Source organism: Teleopsis dalmanni, chromosome 1 (genome assembly GCF_002237135.1).
Source record: "Teleopsis dalmanni isolate 2A chromosome 1, ASM223713v2, whole genome shotgun sequence".
NCBI classification, from domain to species: domain Eukaryota; kingdom Metazoa; phylum Arthropoda; class Insecta; order Diptera; family Diopsidae; genus Teleopsis; species Teleopsis dalmanni.
In genome coordinates, this window is record NC_051846.1 from 210,025,106 (window position 1) to 210,045,310 (window position 20,205).

The 20,205-nt window shown below is 30.8% G+C and overlaps 2 protein-coding genes across 2 annotated transcripts; both read right to left on the reverse strand.

Annotated features, from left to right (window-relative positions):
* Positions 1–1,894: 1,894 nt before the first annotated feature.
* LOC119671684 (galactose mutarotase-like) lies at positions 1,895–5,903 on the reverse strand. Its single transcript, XM_038082434.1, has 7 exons — positions 5,720–5,903; positions 4,263–4,356; positions 3,773–4,155; positions 3,473–3,705; positions 3,308–3,410; positions 2,181–2,273; positions 1,895–2,016 (listed from the first exon to the last, which is right to left on the reverse strand). Exons 1-7 carry the CDS (start codon positions 5,828–5,830, stop codon positions 1,903–1,905), a joined length of 1,131 nt encoding a protein of 376 aa, XP_037938362.1. The 5' UTR covers positions 5,831–5,903; the 3' UTR covers positions 1,895–1,902.
* A 2,828-nt stretch (positions 5,904–8,731) lies between these two features.
* On the reverse strand, positions 8,732–18,176 carry LOC119671686 (galactose mutarotase-like). Its single transcript, XM_038082435.1, has 7 exons — positions 17,908–18,176; positions 15,084–15,177; positions 12,516–12,889; positions 10,832–11,067; positions 10,616–10,712; positions 9,195–9,284; positions 8,732–8,955 (listed from the first exon to the last, which is right to left on the reverse strand). The coding sequence occupies exons 1-7, from the start codon at positions 18,016–18,018 to the stop codon at positions 8,854–8,856; spliced, it is 1,104 nt and encodes a 367-aa protein (XP_037938363.1). The 5' UTR covers positions 18,019–18,176; the 3' UTR covers positions 8,732–8,853.
* Between the last annotated feature and the right edge of the window lie 2,029 nt (positions 18,177–20,205).

Consider the following 20,205-nt stretch of genomic DNA (forward strand, 5'->3'; position numbering starts at 1 on the left):
TGTTGAGTATAGTTTATAGACAGATGATATCATCAGCTGATGTTTCTTAACGAAGACTTATCATCTATGGTGAGTTTCTGATATTGAGTCCTATTGAATGAATTCTAACTCCTAAAAGTGCGTAAGCATAGTCTGAAGGGTCTTTGGTTTGAATAGCAGGCTCTAAAACTATGAAATATACTCCGAATGTAACCGTAGACTTATTGAAATAAGAGTTTGTTTACAGCACAACCTTTAGAAAAGAACCCATTGCCTCGTCATTAAGATCAAGTGCTAGTGTGAAAGTCTTCTAGTCTTGATATAATTAATTTCTATTGCCAAGCTACTGCTTAGTTTAACCTTAAAAGCCAAAGTCAATTGGCCTATTTAAAAAGTACGGCCGAAAATAATAGAATGAGCCTCCAGTATTTGATACCTTAGATTCTCTTGTCATGTAGTTTGTTTTATTTTATTTATAATAATTTGTAATTATTTATCGAATATTAAGAAAAATGCTAAGAAGAAAAATACTAAGATATTAGCCTTATATTAAGATTATTTAATTATTATATTTGTTTTGGTATTAAACTTCACACTTTGTTAAGAACATACAAGATACTGAGTATGTTCAATTGCATTCTATGTGTACAACAAATATTGTGGACTACATAATTTTTATATTCTAAGTAATTGCACTCTATTTGTATTCGATATAGTCCACAAAAATTTATACTATAAAATATAAGAGCATATACTATATACTAAAAGCTACTATAGCTAAAAATACTCTGGATGATATGCCATGCTTTCAATGTTGAGTTTTTGATTTAAGTCACATTAACAAGTTATTTAAATACTTTAAAAAAATATTTTCTTTTTCTTTTTTAATTTGATTTCAATGTTTTAAACAAATAAATATTTTCTAAAGTTTCCTCTTCCGGTTTAGTTATAAGAAAGAAATTCTAAAAGCTTTGTTATGCTTGGAGCTTCTACATTAGCCACAAAGACCGTATTATTAATATATTGACAAAGATCGTAATATTACGGTCTTCAGTTTATCCGCAGAAATTGGTTCAAGAGGGCCTTAGATTATACTTATAAGTAACTTTTAATGCTAACAAGAACCTTTAGGATTCGTATTTAAAAATTTTCCCGCTGCAATTGTATGAAAATCTAAGAGTTATAAGTGGAGATGTAACTTTTTGTAGATTTCAATAATAATTCACAAATAACATTCACTAAAGTTTGTGGATAAACCCAAAAGATTATTTATAGCATCTGGAAAATTTGGAAGAAATTCATAACGTGTAAGTTTCCTTTGTACAAATCTTGGGTCACAAACATGAAGTCAAAAAAAATGATACTCACTTATTTTCCTTTCAAATACAATTTTGAAGTTATATTCAAATCTTTATTATGGAGTCTGTGACACAAATGTGAACTTCAAACTTTCTTACCCTTTAATTTGAAAAAGGTTTAAATATCAAAAGAATCCTGTTCTTAAACCACTACGGGTTATAAAGACTTAAAAAATTTTATCTCTATTAGTTCAGTAACTTTCAAATGTTTTAGTTGATTTATTTATTCATTGAATAACGAAGGTCTTAATTTAATTAATATAACATAATTATCCGATTTTATTAAATTTTGTAGATTATTGCTTTAAATTTGTTTTTTATGAGAGAGAAATATATGAACATTTTTATACATATTATAATAAATTATAATTATAATTAGAATTATAAAATTCTTTATGAAATTATAAATCCTGTCTTTGACTCTAAAGCGTTTTTTATATGATAATCTTTTATTATTTTGCATATTTTTGCTTTATATATTATTTTTTTTAAAAATTTTAAAATACTTTATACCAAACATCAACTTTAAATTTCCGAATACTTTTGTGATTTCTGAATTTTTTTTTTAATCTTCGTCAGGTTTTATAGTTTCATCCTTTATTGAACAAATACTAAACTTAAATATGCAGACATGTCTATAGACCTCTCCTGGTTGTAGAATTATAGATGGAAAATTTGACTGCAAATGTAAGAAATTAGCATGAAGAACTACTCACATATTTTAAAAATTATAAAAAAATTATTTATTTGGTTAATTGATCTAAATATGTATAACCAAATATATATAAATTAATCATCTTTAGTAGCGTAATAAACAATTTTATTATATACGATATTGCTTACATGATTGACAGCATCAGGATATTGTTGGGTTTCCATACAAAATGAACTATATTTTTCATAATTCACACCATCTTTGCCTTTGATTAGGGGACGCTGTAAGTGATTCATGAAAAACAAAAAAAAAAAAATAAATAGTTGAAAATTTACAAATTAGTTAGATTATTCAGTATCAAAAAAACAGAAAATCTAGAGTAATATTGAGGTACTTTAGTTTAATATATTAGTATTTTGAACGTAGGATCTGGGATTTTATGAATTAAAAAGTATGTTACTTGTAGTTTTAAAAGAGATATACTCTTGACATCATTTCTGTTCAAAATATGTGTAATATATAAACTATTTCTGTGCAAGTAAATATATGTCCAATTCAAACGAATATCTCTGACTGTCTACATATGCATTGTAGTATTATATCAAATCCAACAAATTTCATTATTTGTAATCCTTTGGCCTAATTTTTGTAAGCATCATAAATTCCAAAATATTTTTATTAAACAATGAATGATTTTACGAATTCAGTGCTTCAACTGAAGTTGCCCTTGAGTCCTTACATCGCACAAACGAGAGTAGGATTGCGGAATAATAGACACAAATAACTCTATAAACATACTGTGGAACGATAATAACTACAATTCCAACACACTATAATCCCAACATAGAATAAATGTAAAAATATTTGCTTGTTCCGAAAATCAAAAGTCAATTTTTTGACTTTTTACAACACAGAACAAAACAGGATTGTTTTTAAAATTCAGTGTTTTGTTGCAGTGATTGCCGGAGGCATATCAATAACAAAACATGCACTACCCTAACATGAAGTTGCATCAGCAGTACATGCAACACAACGAGCATAGAAAATTGCATCCTTAATATCTGCAACTACGTGATTTGGTACAAGCGCAACAAGCGCAGGAGTCCTGTTACTTTTGGTGCAACGTATCGTATGACGAACATGGTTCCACATTAAATTCAAAATAATTGTGTTTTACTTGGGCTATGTGAGTTGCTTCAAAAAAAACTAATTGAATTGATTTTTTCATAACTATAAAGAACATAAAAATCCATGAGTTCCAAATTTTATTAAATTTAAAAATAAAATATTTGGAAATTGTGCAACCGATACTCACCTCTCCATTTTCAATATCTGGCATGTTATGTGCGGTATAAAAATGCATGCCAGGCTGATTGCTGCTAACCTCTAAGAATCTGCCGGTTGGTGGATGAGTTATCCTAGTGAAAATTATAATTTAATAATTTACACTTAATTGCAAAATAATGAAAATTGTTCTCACTTAGCTTGGAGAGTTATTGTGTTATTCTCTAATGCCAGCACATAATTATCATCATAACCTTTTGGATATAGTCTCTTTATACCAACACCTATATTAACTGGTCTACGTAAATCAATATCAGTGCTTCTCAAGGGCAAAATTTCTCCAGTCGGTACTGTATCCTCATCTTTGTCAGTAAAGGTTTGAGCTTTAATTTGCACTATATGTTCAAACATGCCCTTCTTGCCAGTTGCCTAATGGACATAAAAAACATATTTATATTACTTTCCCAGTTGAACATTATTTTGTGATAATATTTACATGTCCCGCTAAATTGTAGTAACCATGATTGGTCATATTAACTGGCGTAGGCTTTGTGGTTGTGGCTTCATAGCATTGACGAAATTGATTTTCATCATCTAATGTGAAGGTGACATTTGCCGTTACTTCACCTGGAAAACCCTCATGTCCATCTGGTGATATAAACTGCAAGACCACACCATTTGGTCGTATACATAACACATCCCAAATGCATTGTCCGAAACCAAGATTTCCACCATGCAGATAATGTTTTCCCAAAAAGTTTTTGCTTACATTCACTCTTTGTCCTTTATAGACGTAACTAGCATTGCCTATTCGACTACACACGCGCCCCACAGTGCAGCAAATATAAGGATTCTTTGATAAATCCTTTTCTTGATAGCCTTTAAGAAAATTTGATAGTTTTAATATTTAAAGTTGAAATATATTTTAATTTGAATGCGCATTACAACAAGTTAAGTGAAAATAGTATTAAAATATTACTACTTACCTTCCACATCATCGAAACCTAATGCTATGTCGTCTACTTTTCCTTCAGAGTCGGGCAAAAGAAGTGAGGTTATAGTGGCACCATATGTAATGATCTTATATGCAAAAATATATAATTTTTATTCTCAATTCTGAGTAAAACATATTCTGAGTTCAGTAAATAAATTAGGTCAAAATTCATACTACTATATACTACAATACTTGGATTAGATCGATTCGCACCAAATAATGGCAGTTTACTTAGGATGAAAAAATTTTATGAAATATTCTTGACAGACTAGTATGGATAAGTTTTTCCCCGCCATATGTTTCTACCGAGAATAGCGCTATATATAAATCTAATTATATTCATACTAGTAAAAATATAATAATAATAATAATATATTATTTGTATTTTTATATTATAAATTAACATCTATTATACTATGTCTTAAGATTAACTTTCGAATATGAATAAGTCTATGACATTTAAATGACATTGTGCTTATTAGAAACATTTATAGGTAATGCTTTATGAAAACCAAATTATAATATTATTAAATTAAAAATTTACAAAACATGTACTTGATAATAATCTATTGCATTTATTGAATCTATTGTCTATTGCACCCCTTACTTGGACTTATAGTGAATCACTAAGTCCTAACCCTTTAACAAGTAGTAGAATTTGGGTAATTTTTCGAAGTTTAAGTACATCATCAGATGTTGAGTATCCACCAAACATCTTCTTAGATGTATAGTTATCTAACTATTCTGGAACTATTTCGCTCTTGAGTTTATGCACAAGAGTAGGATAAATTCACAGCACTTGATTAATGGTCTCCGATTTCACTAAGATTTCTAGTTTATTTTGGTAGTAACTTACTAATTCTTGTTAGAGTTTTTATTAAAAAGTATAAATTTTTTTGTTAAGTTCACATATTCCTCACATTAACTTACAAGTGATTGTACGACCCTAGGTTAGGTTGGAGTGGCGGCCTTGCTTACCAAAAAGCCCACATGCGCTTAAATAATTGCCCATTGTGATACCACAGGAATAGCGTTGGTTTATACATAGACAAGGTGATTAGTATACGACCAACGCTGAAATAGGCAACGACCCCCTTTAGATGAAGGAAAACCAACTCAATGAGATGACAGCTCCGTCAGTTTTGGCCCCTTGTACGACCCTATAAGCGCTATATTAAGTCGCAATTCTGGTAAATTTTCCTATAATCTTTTTTGTATATAATAATCAAACAATCAATGATTTTTTTATAATGATATTTACTTTTTGAATTGATATTTTACTTATTTTACAAATCTCAACTAACAACACTGTAGATTCTTTATAGCACTTGATTAAAACCTGTTAATCGCAAACTATCTAAAGCACACATCTCCGATTATTTGTAAGTTTAGTTTGTATTTCACTAATGTATATATTCCCATTGATATATCGACAAGTTTTAAACTCACCTGTACTGAGATATTATTATCATTGTCTATAGTAAATCTGCGTATCGTGACGAGATTATTAGTGAAAGGATCCCGAACGGTGCCAAATGTATCTTCGGTAACTCTCACCATTTTTTTAAGTATTACGGGAAATTTTGTTAGAATTTGGAAGAGAAGACAAAATTTAATAAAAATTAAAAATTTCTTTAAAAACAAAAACAAAAACTTCAATTCAAAAAGTTGAAAGTTTGAAAATTATTCTTTCAAAAAACTAAGTAGAAGAAATCTTTTCAAGAGCAGCTCCACAAATTGAAATGTGTTTTTTATGTTTAAATTGCACTAAAACAATTGAACAATAATTTTTTTTATTGTTGTTCTTATTGTTGTTGTTGTTTCTTTATTTAATTTTATTTCTGTTTCCTGTTGTTGATGTTAAACGTAGCGCAACAAGCGCACGACTGCCGCTCTTGAATGCATTTTGAGCAATTTTTATTATTGCGGGTAAATCTTATCGAAATCAACAGCAAATAAAAAACTTCAGATGAGAAATAAATAAAAAAATTATATAAAAAATAATGAAAAATAAAATAATATAAAAAATAATATTGCAAGGCAATTAAAAAATAGAAAAACAGTTGCATTTGTTTACATTTATTATCTCTTGAGGTTTACGTAAATAGTAGAAAAAATAATATAATAAAATATATTATTCTCATTATCTCATTTAAATCTAAAAGGAATGGAATATTTTTAGTTGCAGAAAATATTTGATTGATTTTTAATTTTGCATATTGCATATTGCATATTGCATATTGCATATTTAACGCCATGAACACCAAATTTTTATCAATTTATGCCTTAGACGCACCTCAAAGATTTATTGGCCTGTGCAGAATATGGAGTCAAAAAAAGACTGGATTGGATACAATTCCTATAAACCAAATAGTTATAACGCTTGATAAGCCCCTGAACGGAAATCGGAAGTCAACTGCTGTCCAGAGGTAGCTCCGTCAAAAACGAATGCCTTGTTTTCACTATGTTATTTTCAATGTCAAATATTGTCAGTATGAGGAAAACCGGTAATCATATGATGTCATATTCGCATTCTTGTTATGGAATGAAAATGCATTTGACACACCAGTCAATAATAATTGTCTTTTAAAATGACATAGTAATAACAAGGCATTAGAGAACAGTTGGCGCTGAGTTTGTTGCTACATGTACACATACAACATCGTATGTAATACAGTTCTTAACAACGTAAGATCCAAGAGAACTGGAGACGCTCTATGCTCCACCAGAAGCTATGTACCATAAAGAAGAATAAAATAAAAATACTTTTCTTTTTCATTTTTTCTCTACCATCAGCATTATTAAACGTGACAACCCGGAATAGATTTTGACCCTCTCTATAGTCATATAATATTCTGTTCTATCGCTGGCAGAGTTTTCAAGTAATGATTACTTTTGAATTTAAGTTTCAATATCAATACTCATTTGATGTTATTGTAATTTGTGAAGAGAATACGATTCGCTAGTGAATGATATTAGGTTAAATTGCCAAGAATTTCCAAATTTTTATTTAAAGAGATAATAAGAATTTTTATGGGGTCTTATTTCATGCTCAGCAGTCGTCTCACATAATATGTCAACTATCTTATTCTCTATGAGTTGCTAGTGAATGTTTTCTGGCTTGGTTTCAAGTGGCAAGCATTCTTAGGTCTTTATTTATACAGTTAATAAGACGTGTTTTAGTGGTCATCTATGTTTCTTATGTCTCGATTGATGTATAGAGTTATTCTATATATGAATCACTGTGATTAGACTTGTCGACAAATATTGTGGGAAAATATGGTATTTCTCATGCTTTTTCAACTAGTCAACAGTTGTAGGTCTTCATTACTTTTAAGCGTGTAGTTTTCATGTGTGGGGACTTACTCCAAAAATTATAATTCAAACCTTTGTTTCATTTATACACAACAAATATATTTTCTAAGTGGATGCTATATTTGTAAAGTAACTTAACCAATTACGATGCACTTTCGCACATTCATCAACATATATCCATATTATTGGCATCTTCGGATTCGTACTTTAGGTGTAGCTAAATGGGCAACTATAACAGTTGTCCTCCATTAAACTGTGTCAGAAGTTATATTTCATATCGAAAGGAGATAATAATAAAAATTTTTTCTGATGCAAATAAATTTAAGTTGGTCACGTTCAGCATAGCCTTAATAGAGAAAGGAGGTTTCCAAATGAAGAACATTGAAATGAGTTCTATTTTGAAGACTATTTCTTGGTTTTACTCTTCTCTCTGACTTTCTTTAAGGCACTAATAAGGATAATTTGAGGAGTATTTAATATATTATATTAGAGCATGTTTTTTCTTCAAATTAGAACAACTTTAAACTGTCGAAATTAGATTAATAAATATTATATTAAGAGTCTTATGGGAGCTTCTGTAATGAATCTATGAGACTTTTTTTTTATTTTTGAAAATCAAATAAAATTGAAACATTCGTTCAATATACAATTAAATTTTTCTGCTACTTTTTTATCTTTATATATAAACTAAACTTCAACTTTTAATCAATCAGTGAATCACTTAAACGTTTAGCCTCTTGAGTGTCTTTCACATATATATTTTACTTGTCATAATTAACTTAATTAATTTGAAGTTTTAATAATGAAATTGAAATAAAAGTGAGATTAGAGAAAACTAATCTGAAGTGTTTTAATTGGTTTTGATGGCTTGAAAGATAACTACCAAAGGTACTTTCTATCAAAGGTGCTTATTATTTAATAAAGAAAAACTTATTGTTATTGATATAATGATTGACATGTTAATTGATTTATCAAATTAAATTCAGTTTTCACAATATGAAAATTTTGGAGAAGAAAACTAAATTTTCAAGCATGTTAACGTAAACAAAAACATCAGGAAATATTCCATTAACTTTAAACAAATAAATTTGAGTCAAACAAAGGACTTTTGCAAATGTCAATTCTAATTTATTTATTATTATTTTCTTGTTATCTAAATAAATTCAAATTATATTTATAAATTTTTGTATAAACTCTTCGCAGCAAACCACAGATCCGCCCTGGAAGTCCGCCTGTTGTGGCTATTCGAGCTATTCGGGTTATTCTGGCTATTCTGGCTCGGCCTCGCAATGACGACACACACCAAATTTATAAATCACTTCGTGATTGTATTTTTCGCCAGGATTTAAAATGATGGATGGAAAATTTGGCTATGGAAAGGGAAGAAATAAACACATAAGAAAGAAATGAAAATAAATTAAACACCAAATGGAAGTGTATGAAAAACAATACGCATATCGTTTCGTACAGCGGAAAAGGATATCATGGCGAAGATATTATCGGAAACAATTACAGGATTTACGCAATGTCAGTTTGTCAGTATTTGACAGCTCAATGAAGTCAATAGGATTGCATGTGTTTATGTGGAGTACGTATCTGTGCAACTTACATGATTGACAGCATCGGGATATTTTTGTGTCTCAAGACAAAAAGCGCCATGCTTATGGTATTTGGCGCCAGATTTTCCTTCAATTGGTGGCTGTGAATTAGTAAAAGTAACTTTGGTTAGTAAATGTCAAAAAAAAGTATTTTTGATTGTTAATGAAGAAATATTTTGAAAATTGTTACAATAAAGAAAAATTTTTATATTAAATGAATTGATTTTTGTTATAACAAATATTCCAAACAATTCCATTAAGAGAAATGTACTCAATATTCGATTGTCTGCTGTTAGTCAATCAAACGTAACCAGCTATGTAGACTGAATTTATATTCAAGCTTTTTGAAGTAGACACTCGCATCCTTACCACAATTTTTGGCTTAATTCATGCACTTTTGTTGCAAAAATGTTTTATTGTTGGAACGTGTGCTTGTTAAACATATGGCATATTGTTTTTTAGTCGTTCTCGTTTGTTTAGGTTTTGTTTGAATACAAAACAAAACCAAACCGAACTCAACAAAGCAAAGTGGCAAATGGTTCCAATTGTTCTCCTTACCCACAAATATTTCCATTGTACTTGCCGCAGGCAAATGCATTTCAACTATGACAAAACCAACAACAATGAATGCAATATTGTAAACAGTAAGGCTACAGCTCCAACAATAAGTACGGAAAATAAGCACAATGCTACAGTCAATTGCCAATCCTATTTTTGATAACAAAAGTGCGCAATATTGGCAGCAATTTCACTTTAAATGCCCAAATTTGGGCACACATGGCGTATGCGTGCTGTTTTGGAACTTTAAACGGAATTTGCACAGTGCATGGTACACGGTGCACGGTGCACGGTACGATGCAGTATCTTAAATTATTAAATTCATTTTTCAAATGTTATAATATTCTTTAAATTTCTATTTCTTTAAAGTAATGTAATGAAGTAGAAAGCAATAACCTTTTCAGTGTTTACATAGGCAAGCAATTTAGGCTCAAAGTCCGTAAATACCAAGCAGAAAAAAGTTTTAATTGCCCTAGGCATTATGCAGAATAATACCTTTTGTAATTATGCATTTTCGGAAAATAAAAGTTATTTCAGGTTTCTATTTCCGCATTGTTAAAACCCTTACCTATATTGCTTTTTTTTTTGTTTTTCAGGGATAAAATGTTTTTGCTGAAACTTTTTTAGTTTCTGCCCGATTGGTTTATGAAGTACAAGGAGCTGCGCTTGCATTTCTTGTTGTGTTTTTATTATTGCTTAAACAATTTAATTAAATTTGCACGTCCGAATAAGTTTAGTATGGCTAAAGGTTTATATAACAATGGTATCAACCAACTTTCAACCGAATAAGGAGCAATGCAATTTCATTCGAGTTCTACGCATCACTGCTTAGATTTTAATTTTTTTTTTTTCATCAGCTAATAGTTTTTCATACCTCCGTTACATCTGGCATAAAATTTGAAGTGTAAAATTGTACGCCTGGTTGATTGCTTGCAATTTCCAACCATCTACCACTGCCGGGGTGAAATGCTCTGCATTGAGAAGAACGAGAAAAAAAGGTAGGATTTATTCGAGTTTCTCATAATAATTTTAGCAATGCAAGCAAATGCATTCACAAGAATATTAGACTCGCTGTTTTTACTTCACTTACTTGCCGATCACTGTTATGCCATTGTTGACCAACTCCACGCAATAGTTATCATCATAACCCCTTGCAGGTAGCAGTTTCTTCAGGCGTTCACCTAAATTTCCAGTTGCACGCAAATCATATGGAGTACCTTGCACCGCGGTTAGCTGTCCGGTGGGTATTGAATCTGCATCCGTCTCGGTGATATCGTTTGCATTAATTTTAATGGAATGCGCATATATTTCAGTACTGCCAGAAGCCTTAAATAAACATGAATAAGTTTGGGTTATATTTTTTCAGCACCAAGAAAAGTTAGTCGATATGCAGGTGTTAGGCAATGGGCGTTAAACTCTAACTGAAATTTTTACTCTAGACTCTAACTGAAATTTTTATAAACGATGCTTTTAGCAAATTCTTCTACTTTGCTTTTAATATTAGCAAAGTAGTAATTTTAACAAATTAATTGTTGGACTGTTATTTTTATACTAATATTATAATGCACATTTTCTGCATGAATTGATAATTCAACTTATGTTTCATCTACTTATATATATTTATTAAATTTTAATAGTTATTTGTTGTTACTTAGTTAAAGTTCCAGACACCTGTAATTGAATGATGCATATGAAATTATAGTTACATATTGGCTTACCAAGAGACAGTCGAAAGCAATATATTAAGATATAGTATCAACTATATTTTTTGGGCCTAAAGATGCACAGTTAGTTGATTGATCCTCTCTTCATTTTAGAATATAATCTACAGATAATATACGACGAAAACACTGCCAAAAGAAATATTGGCAGAAATATATATTCTCCTTCTTGGCGCAATCCAAACTAGGCTAATGTATGATACCACGACTAAGTGATAATCATTTCGCATTTTTCGAAATAACAAAATGATATGAGAGTAGCTTAAAGTAAAGTAAACTCTCAACCTCTATATATTTTTTAATTAATAGTGGGTATTAAGCTAGCACTATAAGCGATATGTTGAAATGCAGTCCTCAACTACACATTTTTGGGTTATATAGGGAGTATTGTAACTAAGAGAAGTACTCTTTCGATTATATAAAACATAAAATCATTATAATAAAGAATTTGTGAGAAGGTTGAAGTAGTAGTAAGACATCTGCATCTATGTCTGTTTTAATTAATGGTTGCTATTGTTCTAACAAGAGACATACTAAAGCAATATCTTAAGATTTAAACAAGATAAATTTTTGAATTAAATATATCGACATTGGACAAAGAGAAGACTCTTTCCGATTAGTTGATACAAACAAAATTATTATAACATATAATATTGTATGGGAAAAGCTTTATACTATCTTCCTACTTGGTGCTGCTATTGTGCAACTTTAATTTCAGGTTAACGATATAAACTCAACAATTCTTTTACATTCCACAATCTTCTTCCATGTATGTCTTACAAATTTATGCGATAATTTCAAAATAAATTTCATATTTTACTTCATATAATTTATTTGCTGATCATAAAATGTCATCAGCAGGTCTTAAATGGACATAAGAGAAGCAATTTGAAGTTTTATCATTTCCTTCCCTAATGACATTTCATATCCTGCTAACAATTACAATTTGTGGAATATTCACAATCTGCACCCATCCACACTGCTGCCTCACACTGCTGTCTGAGCTCTCATATATTTATTGTACGAGTATGTCAAATATTGCAGGTTACTTACATGTCCAGCCAAATTGAAATACGTGTGATTTGTCATATTGACCGCCGTCGTTTTAGTTGTCTCCGCTTCCATGCGCACATGCAGACAATTGTCCTCGGTCAGCGTAAAATGCACCGTTGCGGTAACTTGGCCCGGATATCCTTCGTGTCCGTCTGGAGAGGAGTGTTGCAACGTAACGCCATCAGCATGTACCCCAATTACTTCCCAGTGCACCTTGTCAAAACCAATGAAGCCGCCGTGCAGTTGGTGTTTGTTGTTGAAGTTCCGACTGACTTGAATTTCCCGACCGGCGAGCTTAAAGCGTCCATTGCCAATGCGATTACAAACGCGCCCAACAGTGGCGCCAAAATAAGGATTCGTTGAAGTTTGGTAACCTGTGGAAAAAATTTTAAATTTGGGTGAGTTAGAACAGAAAAGAGGGATAATAAATAAAAAATAGGAGAAGTGCAAAAAGGGAGGAAAAGAGTTAATAAAAAACATATAAAAATTAGAAAGTAAAAATTTGTAGTAGAAAATGTTTTGTGCTAGAATTTGTGTGGAACTCAGCGAAATCCTCTGGTGTGGCAAGTGAAAAAAGTAACAGACACAGCGGAAATAGTGGTTGTTGCTGTTGGTGGCCATGTTGGGGTCATTTTGGTGAAGCGTTAAAAACCCATTTTTAGCTCTTTTGTAGTTTGATTCTGTGCTTGAAGTGCGTTTCTTTTTGTGCTGCTGGATGCGCATTCTTCTTGGCAATAAATTTTAAATGGAAATAGTAACAAGGAGTTTTGTGTTGCTCCTGCAATTTGCTACTAACTACTAAATTTAGTGGTCACTACACATTTCTCGTGGTGAGCTATCAAACATCAAATTGACCCTTTGCTTGACTTAACGTCTGACACTCTGGGTTTTTGCTTGTTAGTGTTTTACGTTAAACTCATCATATTCGAAATACTCGTAACTTAAAAACAAAAATACTTCACAAATAAAAAAAATGTACTAAGACAAAAAATAAATAAAATAAACATCATCAAGTTATATGTGGATATAGATACATGGATGTATAACTATAGGTTTTGCATAGTAAAATAAAATGCTATTATATATGACATCATTATAATATTAAAAAATAAAATTAAATGAACTAAAGCCTTATAAATCAGACTTAAATGTCCTAATAATCATTATAAACTACAGGGACAACTTGTTTGCATAAGGCTTACGTTATGGAGACAGTCATAGGAAGAATTTCCATATTTTACACTTGTAGCGTCACTAGTTAGTATTAATAATCTAATGAATATTGTTTATTTTAGAGAATCCTTGAAATACAAATGGATGCCAGTCTTGTGTGCAGTCTTCAATAAAGATCAAAACTGTTCTTCAATAAAAATCAAAATTTTTATGTATGAGAAAGATGTTACCTACTTAATCGGAATTTACTTGTTCACCCAGACTTTCATATTCAGATTAGATTGAATATGAAAGCATTTAGATTATACTCAACTTGTATAGTCTAATACTTTTGCAGAGGTGTACCATTAAGGATTCTTCATAACAAGCTTTATTGGAGGTTTTCTTAAAACATCGACTGTTCAGATTATAAGCTCCTGTGAAATTTTTCGTAGCTCATATTGGAACTCATAAATTAGATGTATTTTTTTACTACATTGTTTAAGTGTGATTGCCATCAGGATCAGAATGTTATTCTTCTAATATTTATTAATTTACTGAACATGTACTAAATCGTGGTGGAAATGGTGTTTTATAATTATTCGCTTAATAACAAGCTTTTTAGTATTGTATTTAGAACTCGAGATAGCATTCCAGCTATCTGAAGTTAAACTAAAGTTAAAACTACCTCTAAGTCGCTGAAGTCTGTCTCGGTTTTTTATACATTTTCGTGATCCCAAGTTTCTTTTTTATGCTTATTATGTATATTTACATTATCATTATATGCATTATCTAATTAGAACTCATTTCACAATATGATAACAAAAGGACTGTAAATGGTTATTACCTTTAACTGCTTGAGTATCTGAATATGATCCTATGCAATAATTGTTGGAAATAATAAAATTTATCATATGAGTAGCTTAAAAAGTTATATATCTTTTGTCATAAAGGCTATATAACCAAGTATACAAACGACCTCAAGTAATTTAGTTTGTCGTGATAAGTATTCCATTGCGGTTAAAGTATTCAACTGAATAAAAGTATCTTCTTTCACACTACTTGAATAGTTTATAAGTTTCATAAATAATTTTTGTTTATTATTAACCAAGACTTATCACTTTTTATAAGGTCACCACAATTTTAATTTGTGAAATTTTGTCAATACAAAATTTTGAGTACAATATGACACAGTCAACATTTGGAAAGTGGTTAAACCGCTTCAGATATGAGTTGTGGTGACCCACTGCTCCATTTGCTTCATAATCGGTCGTGGATAGCAAAAAATTGTGTTTTTTTTGAATGAAGATAATTTGAAACATAATTAAAATTGCAGTTTTTCATGTGTCATCAACATGGGTGATGTTATTTTTCATTTAATGCTATATACATTTTTTGCTTTGTATTCATACCTACCTGCAATATCATCGTAACCGAGCACAACATCATCCACATTGCCACTTGCATCCGGCACTTTGAGAGTAGTGATAGTAGCGCCACGCGTTATAACCTTTTATGTTGTTGACCATAATAGACCAGCAGAAGCAATAAAAGCATAGAAGAGTATAGAAGAGTGCGGTGTGGTGAAGCAAGAAATCCAGGCAAACAGTAGTCAGTGAAGTTGCGTGGCCATTTGCAGTTTCCACAAATACAAAATAAAACACAAAGAAATATAAAAATAAAAAATTTTAATAAAAAGTATAAATAAACTTATATAAAAAAACTGAACAATAACTACAATACACTGGTCATTACACATATCCCAGATTCCATACATATATAGTGAAAAAATCCCCTTTAGGAAGAAATTCAAATGTGTTTGTTGGAAGAGAAGAATGCCAACTTCTGTCCGTTTTGTACAAAAATGTCGAACTTTTCGTCAATTGTATTTGTCCTTTCACTCTTCGTATTCAAAAGTTACCATATGCTTTAGTTAGCGGATACATGTGGGATAAATGTTAAATTTCCGGTATGAGAAATCGGAAGTTGACCCAAAATCGTGCTTAGGAACTGTTTTGTGGATACATGACTGCATAAGCTCAACTGAAGAACTTAAGCCCACAAAATCGTAGTTAGGCATGATCCTATGGCAACAACGCGCATTTATGGGAATAAAAAGCGTAACACATAAAAGTGAAGTTGAAATGCTTTTGGATGCTTTCATCAACAGTTAAGATATCAAGGAAAGCAGACGAAGAATGTACGATTAGTTGTCTCTGATTCGTCAACTTTAGTGGAAGCTCTTTTGATTGCCTGGGTGGATTAGTAACTTCATCACCACTCTAAATTTTAATATTGGCTTTATTCCATTTACCTTGCAACTTGACCTCCACTACGATGTTTGTGTTGCTCCTTCTTATTTTGTTATTTTATGGTTTGTCGTTAAGTCAATGGAGAAATAGTGGAAAATGTTTCTTCCATTTTGGTGCGTGTCACGGAAGTTCGTTTACGGCGTGGTTTCCTCTAGTAAGATTGGTTAAGGAACCGTTTGCCATTAGTAGGCATGGATTCTATTCAATGTAGTATACGATGATAAGCCATTTGAAAGAGTTAAAGTTTAATCCCAATGGATTCAAGATTACTATTGTTGTTAATATTTTTTAATCTTGTGATATGTAAGTTTAAAGAATATGTTTATGATAATTATTATTGGCTTATGTTCTAAAAATTAATTTCTTTGCAATAATGTTTCGTTAAATAATAGGTCCAGTGTTCCAGTGTTTTATAAAATTACCAAATTTAAAAGTTATAATTAATAAAATTGAAACTACATGCAAAACTGTTTACTAACGTTGATTCTTTTGTCAAGTGTGATGCGTTTATTGACGAAGGGTTCGAATAATAATGAAGAAACAATAACAAAAATTTGATTAATTTATTGAAATTTAACTGTCCATACAATTCTGTTTCCAGTATTGCCAAGTACTCATCAACAGTGATTTTAGGAAATATTCGAATTTTTATTTAATTTGTTTATAATTTGTATATAATTCTTTAGACTGCAAGAGTCACAATATTAGTTATTCTTAGTCGAGTATGTATTTTCGATGAAAAGATAGAGTACATATGTTGTTATGGAGTACATATGTAAGTTTATCAAAATAGTTTTTTAAGGTCGAAAAAATGAAAGAAGAAAGTTGTAATGTTCTATTTAACTACAATAAACTGATAAATATAATCGTGTCAGTTATAAGGGTAAGTTAAGTTGGAGTGGCGATTTTCTGCACCAAAGCCTATTGGAGCCTAAATAATAATCTATTGTTATACTATGGACTTGTTTCGTACTTATACAGACGAAAAGGGGTCTAAAAGGGTCGTGTAGGTCAGTGTACAGACACTACTGAAAAGCACGACATTCAAGTGAAAGTGCACCAGCCAAAAAAGTTTATAAAATAGGCCAAAGAACTGATAAAGATTTTTAATCTTCTATTGGCCAAATATGGACATTAACAAAAGAGGTGAAACATGGATTTCTGCTAATGTTTGGAGCCACAACGACGGTAAATATTATTATAAAGTACAATCAGTCCCGTAGCATCTTTTTCTAATACGCACTGACCTGTCAGCACCGATATCGTAGTGCTGAGCAGGTTCACTTTAGTGAAAGCAGGTGATTGGTATATATCTGCCCAGGTTGGACTAACCTAATTTTGAGATGTGATAAGAATTTTCTTCTGCTAAGTTTTTATTTGGCTATACTCAGATATTTTGTTGACTTCCATAAAATCCATTGTTTCAGTTAAAGTATTTTAAAAAAATGAAAACGTTGTGCATCTGGATAGCTTAATTAGTGCTAAAAGTTTAGATTTTAAGTGAACACTAAGTAAATGTTTCACACTAAAAATTAGATTGAGTCTTTTGTGCTTTAGTTCAGATCAGTTTCATATTTTGATCTTAAAAGCAAACACTTAAGCCTTTTTTGTTCCCGTTTGTATAAATTCGCCCACTTTGAGACCAAGCACTCGGTACCAAGAGCCCCTGAGTGCAATGCTGGAAAATTTTAAAATTTCTGTGAAAGCGTTGAGCGCAAATTGAATTAGCCATCAGCGTAAAGTGTGAGTTTTATTGTTCATGGCAAAGACACTAGAAATTCTAGTAAAAAATGCCACTAAACATTCCAGCAAAGCAAAAAACTAACTCAATTTGTGTGTTCATTGACGCCTTCACTTCGCTTTTAGTTGCGCTTTTTGTTTTCTTTATCGTTTGAGGTTTTTTGTTCGATGTTCCATTTGCCACTCACCTGCACTGACATTTGCATTTCATTGGAAATTGTGAAGCGGCGTATAGTTTCGTTCCGCTTGGTAAGCGGATTTATGGCGTTTCCAAAACTATCTTCCACAACGCGTACCATATCGAAGCGGTTGCAATCTGTCGCTTGAACTGCAGCAAAAACTTAAAATTGTTGAGAAACTAATTTTTTTTTATTTATTTCTCACTTAAAGATTAAATTAGTTTTAACAACGCGTACTGAATGTCAGCGACAACAAAACTGAGCGTTCGTTTTTACTTGCCCCTCTTCTTATACGACTTATACGAGTAAATAAACAAACAACCGAACGAACAAACAAACACTTAATGATAATAAAAAAGTCGCTCATAAAAAGCTGATAATACAACAGCAACGAAAATTAACACTCGTTTTTTTAGAGAAATGAGTGCAATATGAATTGCTGATATGTGAGAATGCTGATATGATATGCAAGCATGAGTAGTTGAGCATAAAAATGGGAAAATAATATGAGGCATATACATACATACGTATGTTGCTGATATCGCCGTTAATAAAATTGAGTAATAATATTTATACTCAAAGCAGAAAGATCTATTTTTATTGAAGAAAGCTTGAGTAGTTGATTTAGAATTTGAGTAAAAGTCGATAGTAGACGAGAATACTACTGTGAAGAATGTAAAATTTTAGGGTTTCACAAACAGACATAGCCCTTATGTGTTTTCTATGTTATCACATATTTATTTTATTAATTATATATTTATTAATAATATTATTTATTTCAATTATTTTTGAATAAGTTTTATATGAATTTAAAATAAATAAAAATACGTAAGCATTTTTAGAGTATTTGGTTAACAAAATAAATCGTGTCATACACTAAGTAGTAATAATTTTATTGAAAAGTACCAAAAAATATGCTTTATTAAATATATTAAAGTATATTTTGATCTATTAACTTTTTTTTGTCATTGTACATGTTAAATAAACTTATTAACGTCTTGTTGTTTTGTTTTGATATATAAAATATTATAATTCAGTATCCAGCAGTCAAGGTTAAGTCCGATAAGGTTTGAGTAGTGCTCTTGTTCACTAAAGTGGATCTGAGTTCCTAAAAAATTCGTTGTAATAGAATGGGTAGATATTGTCTTTAGGCCTAAAAAACTGTATAAAAAACATTAAAAATCTGAAGTAGTCAATATACTTCAACCCATTCATTGAAGTGAAAGAAAATCAAGCTAGTCTGTAAACTTAGCAATATCTCTTATATTAAAAGGTGACAAATCTGTCAAGTCGGTAAGAAAAGAGGACGAAATATTACTTAATCTTCTACTGTTTAAAAATGATACTTAAGGTGTACTATAGTCACCTTTTCACCTTTTAATATATGGAAAGCCAAGTCTTGCTATATGTCTTCTTAATACGCATTGAATTGTTAGCAGTTATAGGATAGTACTAAGTAGGTTTTACTTTAGTTAGAGAAGTTGACAGGTGCTTTTCTTGTCCAATTTGGACTAAATAAGTTTTGTAATTTAAAAAAAATAATTAGCTTTCAAGATTTTAAGATATTTGCAATTAATTTCCGGTTTATGTATCTGTATACATTGATGAGTCAAACACGGAAGAGGCTAGATAACAAGTTGAGAGAAACTCAACATTTTTGAATTATTAAAGATGCGATTTTACTGCATATTTGCAATTGTTGAATTGTATAGTAAAAACAATGTATCAATATATATATATCAATAAACCAATTTTCTGGAAAGCAGCTATTGCAAATTATTGCAAGCAAGTACGTTAGTATGAAACTGATTATTCTTAGGTTAGATATTAGTTTTCTTCATATTTGCTTTATATAATTTTTAATATTCTTTTCTTTTTCATTTGAAAAATTAATGCACTCTAAGAGGCAGAGTAAATCAACTTGTCGCAGTAATTCGTAGAATCGCTTTGAAGCAGAAGAGCAAAAATCATAAAAGTCAATATGTTGAGCACTGCATATGTTTTCATCCAAAATATTTGTTTAATGGTGCTTGAATTGTCGTTAAACGCAGCACCCCATCAGTACTCCCATCTACCGAAGACACCAGCTTTTTGCATACCACAAAATCAACATTTGCGGTTTTGTAGAATGTTTTATGCGGTTTTTTTTGCTTTTCAGTTGCAATTTGTGTTGTCGACTACGCATATATGTTAGGAGCAACTCAAGGCCTTCCCGTGGTCTGAGCACATTTATATGAATGTGTCTATTTGTGTGTGTTTGTGTGTGTAGAGTATTGGTGTCTGAGCTTATTAGTACTGCAAATTGTC